Source organism: Tamandua tetradactyla, chromosome 11 (assembly GCF_023851605.1).
Source record: "Tamandua tetradactyla isolate mTamTet1 chromosome 11, mTamTet1.pri, whole genome shotgun sequence".
NCBI classification, from domain to species: domain Eukaryota; kingdom Metazoa; phylum Chordata; class Mammalia; order Pilosa; family Myrmecophagidae; genus Tamandua; species Tamandua tetradactyla.
The window spans coordinates 98,564,220-98,573,963 of NC_135337.1; the positions used below are offsets into that span (position 1 = coordinate 98,564,220).

The 9,744-nt window shown below is 33.9% G+C and overlaps 1 protein-coding gene across 1 annotated transcript; it reads left to right on the plus strand.

The window, feature by feature from the left end:
* Positions 1-6,841: 6,841 nt before the first annotated feature.
* Positions 6,842-7,778, plus strand: LOC143649736 (olfactory receptor 5M5-like). The gene is given in 2 exon segments (XM_077119664.1): positions 6,842-7,522; positions 7,524-7,778. Coding segments are annotated over 2 exon segments (936 nt in total).
* Positions 7,779-9,744: the final 1,966 nt, after the last annotated feature.

Sequence of the window (9,744 nt, forward strand, 5' to 3'; positions counted from 1 at the left end):
ACCTTTTTGGTCATGAAGAAAGGATCTTCTTTTTACAAGTAGGAGGGGAAATGGGTATATATTTTCATTTTCAATACCTGGTAATTTATTTATGTTCTTCATTAAACCTTGTACCTATTAGATAGGTATTGGAATAGTACCTTGTTGGAATAGGTAGTTTTGGGGGAAACTTGCTCAGACAGTTCATTTTTTCATGAAATAAAATGCATAGGGGCTTATTCAGTTCAGGCTTTCATTTTTATGATATAATCATAAGGCCCCTATGCCTTGTATCCCAAGCAGATGCTTTTTCACTGTATTAGTTTCCCATTATTCTTTTTGTGTTTCTGATTTCCCTAATCTCTTGGTGACTAATGTCACCATGCTCCATAAGAAAGGGACAAATTCATATATGGCCATATATTGTCACTAATCATTTTCAAAATTTTCTGGCCGCTAAGAAGTAAATAAGTGCTCAAACAGGCATTTCCTGGTAGATAATTAATCTTAAGAGAAAGTAGCCTCTTAGCTTAAGTATGTGAAAGTGAAGAGTTTGGAAGAAAAATTTCTGAGGCCCTTTTCGTTCTGTTATTATATGAGGTTGTGGTTTGCGTTCCAATACTTGTTATCTTTCACAATACCCTGTAATTGCCTAGGACCAGGGTTTTGACAAGTGATTCATGTGCTCGTGGGGATTCTTTTTTTATCTTCATGATTTTTTTTGTTTTGTTTTGTTTTTGCTTTTCCAACCATGGCCCTTGAAATATGTCAATCCAGATCATACTTAAAGAACTAAATTGTGTCAAGGATCTTATAACAATCCATCAATGAAGGATTATTGTCCCATCTTGTCAAACTACACATCTTCTGGCAGAATCATTCATAATTATTAAAGTTGCTGACTGTGTGTGATTTTATGCTGTGGGCATTTCTTTTTTTTAATGGAAAAAGGAAGAAATTTATTCCTGGGCTTGGAACACAGTCAGGCATCTGTATACTTTATACTAAGAATACACAAATGATTACTTTATAATATGCCTAAAATCTCTTGGTATAATTCAGCACTAATTCAAAGGTCAGAAAAGCCCCAAGTTTGAAATATAATCAGCTTTGAGATTTAAAACTCAAATTTTCTGCAATAGTATTTCCAAGTGCCAAATAATACTAGAAATGTGTTAGTTTAGAAAATTAAGTTATGATTTTCAAAAAACTACTTCAGAGCTCTCTTTTTTTAAAGGATACTTTCTTATAGAAAGGTCTCACAAGTATCATCTCTTTCATAAAGTCTTTTTTGGTTATTCTTTATCTGCTTTTTAAACTCTTCCAGTATTTTTATTTCTTTATTACTCCTGTCTTATATTATGCCTTAGTACATGTTATTCTAACTAAAATAAAAATGGTTCGAAGCTAAGGATTAGGTTTTTCCTATTTATGATAGCATTTACTAACAGTATATACAAATTCAAGTTCTTTGGGGCACTTTTTAACTCCCAGGAGCAGTTTGTCATGTTGGTTTTATTTGTATATTAGCACTCTCTGTTTTACATCATTCTTCAATTCTAGAATTAAAATATGATTAGTGATCATGGTTTCCATGAAAAATTGCATGGACCAATGAGACGTCATTTTATAGTGAGGAGTTGTGACCTGGGCAAGGCTGAAAGTTCCTTCAAAATAAAGTTAGTATCAGAATCCAAGTTTTGTTCTGGAGAAATTGTTCATGGACTGAGAGTGACAAGAAAAGCTTCTCAACTTCCTTCTTGCCAACTGGAACATGATTCCTATGCACTATCCTACATTCTTGGCCTGAATTTCTTCCTAAACTTAGCAGTTAGACTGATGATACTTTGATCTTTCCTCTCATTCCTCCACCTTTTAACTTTGATAGGAGCTGAGTCTCTACCACCTGTATATCTCAAAAAGAACTTTATTTCCAGCTACAGGTTTTATTCATGTTTTTCTTACATTTGTCCATAGTGCCAGTCACTTGCACAGAAAAGGGAGGCCATAATATTAGGTAAATTGAATTTTAAAAATATTTGCTAACAGTTACTTTTCCACAAGCAATCCATTCAACTGAAAAGAAGTAATGAGCTTTCCTTGAAAGTAGCACATTATAGAGGAAGAGTGCTGGACAGGAAACTAGAATGTTTGATTCCTTTCCTGATTCTTCCAGTTGAGCTGTGAGATCAGGCCACAATGTTAAACTTTCTGAACCTGTTATCCACCTAACTGAACCTATTTACTCTGTCTTGTGTACCTTCTTAATTCTAGCATTCAACACCCTGTCTGGGACATGGAAGGGGCCCAATAATTACTTATTATAAGCATACATGTATAAATGAATGAATGCTTACAATATTTTTCAGAGTTAAATTGCTTTCTGAACTATACAATTTCATGGTAATGATAGTTGTACAATTGTTGAAATACTCTGTAAAACCAAATATCCAAAACAATGGGATTCAAACTCAGAAATTCCTTAACCATAAAATGGAACAATGCAGTACCTGTTTCATATCATGGTTGTTGGAATTAGATGAGATAATACATGTGAAACATTTTAGTGTGGTGCCTGCAATATAAGAACTAATTAAATGTTAATATCATTTCTATTATAACTGAAGAGTAAATTAGTCGGGCCTACTAGTTAAACGATGTTCATAAAGAATGAAATGATACATTGGCTTCCTGAGTCTGGTTAGATGGTGTGGAAATTTTTATAAAGCCTTCTGACAAGTTCTGTGATATTAACACTTGCTGATGTCAAAAACGTCCTGTGGAAAATAAAAGATATTTAGTTGTAAATTTTTTTCTGTACATTTAAACTACTGAAATTTTTTTGTAAATTAAAATTCAGAAATGCATGTGCATATATGATATTTCAACATTTTTATCTATTATGTGGTTAATGTAATTTGTGATAAATTCAGTAAAATACATGTACCATCTATACAAATGATAAGCTACAAATACTTAAGAAGTGCACCAGAAGTCACTACCCAGAATTTAAAAATGTAATTTCGGTAATTGGTGTGAAGTAAAGATGGAATTTAACTTTTAACTCATTGAAACAATCAATTAAGCCCACAGACAATAGTGAAGTCATTTGAAACTTGATCTGGGGTAAAGAGAAGAAGTTGAAGATATAGCAAATTTTGCTGATAGTGAACTTTGAATTCTGTCAAAGAAAGGTCTCAAGAGTTGGGGAGTGATGAAAGAAGGGGAGAAACTACAAGATGAGAGCCTGATGGAGATTAGTGAAGGGGACATGGGGGATGAGCTGGGTTGCTGGACTTTCTGGCATGCAGATCATAAATAAAGATGAAAGGGGTAATGAGAGGAATCTCTGAGAATTCCAGGCAGGTGATGGTAGTGCAGCTCTGAGCATTGGAGATAAGAAAGTTCAGGATATGTATTATGGATACATCTAATCGTCCCAGAAAATTGTGTTGGAAGGCAAGAGAAGATATGGTTTTAATTCCAGTGTATAGGTTCTTGCTGTACCCTACTGTGAGAAGAGATTTTTCTTGAAATGTGTGTCTAGAATTCTGTTGAAAGACTTGGGAACACCTGGAGCAGATGGTGTAAGACTATGCCTCCTTTGTTCACCTTTCTTCACCAGGCCTTTTTCCCTTTTTAAATGTAAATATTTAAGTCTAAAAATTTCTCCATTAATACTTCTTTTCATGTAGTTCAGTAATAGAATGCTCACCTTCCATGCGGGAGATCTGGGTTCATTTCCCAGCCAATACACCAAAGAAACAAACAAACAAACAAAAAACAAGCGTAAGACCTCTTCTCAGTTAATCTACTTTTTATATGTAGTAATTTACTAATGATTCAGTTTTAATTATTTATGAATTTCTGTTATGATTTCTCCTTTGACATATTTATTCAGATTTTTTAAATTTACCAAAGCATGGTAATTTTTACCATTTCACTTTGTAATTTTCTTAGTTTCCAACTTAATTATGTGATGTGATGAGATAATGTAGTCTGAAGATAGCCATTTCCGAACTCTGTTTAGACTTGTTCATGATAATTTTTGTAATTTTTCATATAGTCTTAAGAAAAATTCAAATTCTCTCATTTGTGGATCCTGATCTTTTTATTTCCATGAAACCTATAGCTAGCTAACTGATAATTCAACTCTTTTATATCTTTAATTTTTTTTATTTAACAGATTGCTAATAAATATTTGAGAGAGATGTGTTGAGAGCTTCCAATCTAATGGTCTATTTCTCAATCATATTCTATATTTAAAGGTTTTGTGTTTTTTTGTAACTTTTTTCATTTTGGGGGGGTTAGTATGTAAAAGTTTAAAATCTGCATATCTGCTGTTCTAATTTGCTAGCTGCTGGAGTGCAACACACCAGAGATGGATTAACTTTTAATAAAAGGGGATTTGTTTCATTAGTTCTTCAGAGGAAAGGCAGTTGACTTTCAACTGAGGTTCTTTCTTACGTGGAAAGGCACAGAATTTTCTCTGCTGGCCTTCTCTCTTGACCTCTGGGTTCCAACAACTTTCCCTGAGGTGATTTCTTTCTCTATCTCCAAAGGCCTGGGCTGAGCTGTGAGCACTGAGATAAGGTATGCTGAGCTGCTTGGGCTGTGCTATGTTGCATTCTCTCATTTAAGTACCAGCTAATTAAATCAAACACCTTTCATTACAGCAGGCACACCTCCTAGCTGACTGCAGATGTAATGAGCAACAGATGGGGTTCATGTACCATTGGCTCATGTCCACAGCAACAGAACTAGGCACCTTCACCTGGCCAAGTTGACACCTGGACCTAACTACCACATCTGCTCAATGGACTAAATATTTTATTATTATACACTGACTTTTTCTATTCCAAATAATGCTTTTGGTCTAAAAGTCTTTTTTCCCCTAGTAGTAGCATTTCCAAGAAAGCTTTATTTTGATTAGTGCTGTGAATTATATACTTTTTCATTATTTTCCCCATTTCCTTTTGTTTTAGGCTTATCTTTAAAAAATATCTGAATTTTGATTTTATGTTCATTCTGAAAAGCTGAGTTTTATCCTTTTACTCAATTATTGATATATTTGGAATTGTTTCTACTATTTAGCTTGCCTTTTATGAAGATTTATTTTTGTTTAATAGTGTCTCTACTGGTCATTAGTTTTTATGCTGCTACTATTCTTCAGTTTGTTTCTCTTAGAATTTTACCATGCATATTTAAATTAAAATATCTAAAACTAATATCTTAATACTCCTGATGAAAAATATTTGAAATTTAGAAGACTTTAACTCTGAGATTTAATTCTGCAATTACTATTTTCTTTGCAATATTTTAAACACACTTTTTACATCATCCTCATCACTATCATCATCATCATCATAACTGTTATTTAGTCAGACAATGTTCATTAGGATTTATAAATAAACTTAGAATTTCATTTGTACACTTTTCCATCTTTCACCTCACGCCATGTATTTGATTTTATTTTCCTTCATGCTGAGGTATATCATTTAGATTTTTTTTGAATTGTGATAATTACTTTTTTTGCAAATATTTTTATTTCATGCTATTCAATTTTTAGGGGACTGTTCAATGAACATTTGTTGAATGAATGAACGAATGTTCTTGCTAAAGTAATATTTAGTTTTCTTTTAGATTATATTTCATCTGCATATCTAAATACATCTTTATTGATATATAAATACATGCACACACAGACATAGTGCACACTTAATTTTTTGTGGCAATGGTATCAAAGCAGAGCATACCAGTGAGTGTTCTGTGTATATTAATAAGGAATAAGTATAGATTGAGAGCCTGAAAATGATTTTTGTGTCATCTAGGGTTAATAAGTTAATTCAGTTTACCCTAATGACTAACTAAAATTCACATCATGAGGAAATAGAAAGCTTGTGGATTTAAAGGGATTTTATTACTCAAGAATACCAAGGAAGATCTTCTTCTAGGTGATAATTAAAAAAAAAATAGGTCTGGGCAGCAAACATGTATTAATGTAGGGTGAAATTAGGAGTAAAAAGACCAATTCAAACATATGCTTAGACCTCAAAAGTGACTGCAAATATTTCATCCATATGCTAGGTATTGAAGAAGGACCATAAATTTACCCACTCAAGACTATCTACAAATTGACTAAATCGGGGTGTGGAAATGGAAGAGAATGGTACATGCTATCAACTTTATAATTGTCAACCAAAATTATTAGTTAACCTGAGTACCCAAACAACAAAGTTATAAAACAAACTGCACACACCACCACCTCCAATCACAATAGCAAATACATAAATAAAACTTCTTGTTGGGTTCCAAACAATGAGGTGGACCTGTTGAGATACCTGGTAGGACAGCAGGTCACTGAACTGAGAAATGTTAAATGAGGGTCTGTTGTCAGTTAGGTACTCACCCTTGGATAAATCACTTCCAACTTTGGGGAAATGAGGAAATTTATCTAGGCTTTCCTTAACACCCTTTCTAACCTTCTACATGTCTATGGTATACATATGATAGTGTGCATAGAAGAAGAATTCACCTTTCTAAATTTCTATTATAATTTCTTCTTTTACCTGCAATTTTTAGTTTTATTTTCTACTTTTTCAAAATATGATGGTGCTTTACAATTTTTTCAGGTGTTATCACAAAATAGAGCCTGAATAAAATCATTTTTGGAAAAACTTTTAGACTTTCTTTGTCACATATATACCCATATCTAATTACAGAAATGTTAGTGAGACATAATTAAAGGACTTTAGATATTGTTTACAAATTACAATTTTTAACCAAGCTTTCAATGATTTAAAAACAAAATTCTTATCTTTTCCTAGGTAATAAAACCATGTCTCACACATAAGGCAAGGAAATGTCCAGAAGAAACTATACTGAGCTGACAGAATTTATTCTCTTGGGTCTAACAAGCCATCCAGAGTTGCACATTGCATTATTTGTGCTATTCCTTGTAATTTACATTGTTACTGTGGTGGGGAACCTGGGCATCATTGTTTTACTCAAAATTGATTCTCAACTCCACACCCCCATGTACTTTTTTCTCTTAAGTCTGTCTCTTATGGATCTGTGTTTCTCCACAAATGTCACTCTCAAAATGCTAGAAAATTTTCTATCTGGGAAGGCCATTTCATATGCAGGGTGTTTGGTGCAGTGCTATATTATCATTGTTGTGCTCCTCCCTGAACACTGCATGTTGGCTGTCATGGCTTATGACTGCTACATGGCCATCCATAACCCCCTGTTATACAACAGTAAGATGTTCAAGAGCACCTGCATCCACTTGGTCATTGTTCCTTATGTCTACGGTTTCTTCCTCAGTGTGATGGAAAATCTGAGGATCTACAACCTCTCCTTCTGTGGTGCTAGTGAGAGCAACCATTTCTACTGTGCTGATCCTCCTTTTATCAAACTGGCATGCTCTGACACCTATGGCAAAGGGTTGTCCATGTACATAGTGGCTGACTACAGCAACATCCAGTCTCTCCTGGTCATTCTCACATCCTACATGTTCATCCTAGTTGCCATCCTCAGAAGCTGTTACAGCAGAGGGGAGACAAAAAGCTTTTTCCACCTGTAGCTCCTACCTGATGGTGGTCACAATTTTCTGTGGGACTCTCTTCTGCATGCATTTGAGACATGCAACAGAAGTGTCAGTAGAGCAGGGCAAAATGGTAGCTGTATTTTATACCACAGTTATTCCCATGCTGAACCCCATGATCTATGGCCTCAGGAACAAGGATATGAAAGAGGAATTGCAAAAAGTGATAGGGAAACAAACATTGGGAAAATAAAAGTTTGAAGCTATCATAAAAGTGTGTAATATAATATTATTCAGTTATATCATATTTTAAGTTTGTGGTACACAATGGAGGTAGGCATTTTCTGACTTGTAAACCAGAGTTAATGAGAGATTAGGTCTCTAGACTCCAAACATCTTGCTTTATATTGAATGTAGCTTACCTTCTCAAAGTCCTTTGATGATTCATATTGGCTATTAGAGAATTAGCTTGCATGTGCACATAAACTTCACATGCTCTAAATCTTCCACACAACATGTTTACTTATATCTCATTGGCCAAAACTTAATCACATCCCCATACCTACATACCAAAGAGGCTTGGCAATATTTATTCAAGGACCCTGTGGATGAGAATATGAAATGAGGGTCAAGGAACTAGCTACCTACACCCTCTACAGCACTGGTGAACAAATGTCCAAAACAACATAGGAAAAAGGTGGTCAAGGTAGCTTTCTTCGGCTAACAGAGATCACAGGAAGGTAACTTCACACAAGCATACACACATGCACACACATACACACGGGGGTCAAGCTAAGTGATTCTCACTTCAGTTTTTTTTACCTTGCCAATAACTTGTCACCTAACCCTTTGATTTGCTTTCAAGATCTATTGACAAGTTCTACTCAATGAGTAAAAATGATTTTAATTAAACTTTCTCTGTAAATCTTTCTCCATCTTTTGGTATTTTCAATTGCCTGCTAGAATTAAAATTAGAAATATCTTAGAGAAGATCTGATCTGAAGGCTTTTATATAATAATGAGTAGAATCAAACCCAGAAATCTTTCCTATGGGACTAGATTTAAGTTAACCATTTCTCTATCTGTGAATGAAGGGCTTGTATTATTTCTCTATTTATAATGATGACCTAGCTTTATATAAGCTAAAGCTCTTGCTGCATGCTATGTACCATGTACAGTTGAAATGACCAGTGCTTTTTCTTTTTAAACATTCTTCAGTCTTACCCCATCTTCCTCTAAGTAATGCATTGTTAAACCACTTCCAATGAATGCCAACAATTGAAATTTATACTCTTTTATTCATAGATGGGAGGGTTTGGGATACATGCTAAGGGTTCCATAAGTATTGTTGAGTAAACTCTTTTATAAAATAGTTTTCAAATAAATTAAATATATTCTTCAGAGGCCCAGTATTAAAGTCAAGTAGCCTTCTTCGTGCATCAGCAAAATTGTCTTCCTCACCTATTATTTTGTGAACTTATTCTAAGGGTTATGCTAGAAGTCAAGATTATATAGAAGAAATAACTTTACCTAAAATTTTCTTTCTTTCCTGTTCAAGGATCTTAACACATAGAATAACTTTTAGCAGTGCTTCATTAAAGTTATTTTATAGACTCTTGTATTTAGTTATTATGCACAACTGTGTTTAGATGAAGAAATGGGAAGTGAAGTTCACTCATATGTGGAGTAAGTGACATAGCTATTCTGACATTCCATTCTTTTCTTTACCAACTTAGTAGCTGAGATCTTAATATGGCCTTAATAGCATTACAATATGCTTGAATCTTTGAGATTATTAGAGCATGGTCATAATTGCTATCACTAAATCAATGAAGCATAGGCACACTATAATTTTCTTACTTAATGTTTATCAGTTTATAATTCCTTAAACTAATCTAGCAATAAACACAAGTGCACAATTATAATCTACCACAGAGGAGAGATCCTTTGATCTTTATAGACATTATTCTTACAGGATTCTTTATACATTTCTAACCATCTAATGTCAACCAATTCAAATCAAGGACTCAAGAAAGAATTGAAGTCAAGTTATTTAGCTGACCTGACAAATACATTATACAGATATTTAAAAATTGAATGCAGAAACATATATATTTGAGATCACAGAATGAATTATTGTATAATGAGAGAAGACGCATCTAGCAGAGGAGAATGTGCCTGAAATTCCAAGTACCAGCCAGATCCAGTGATGTTTCCTC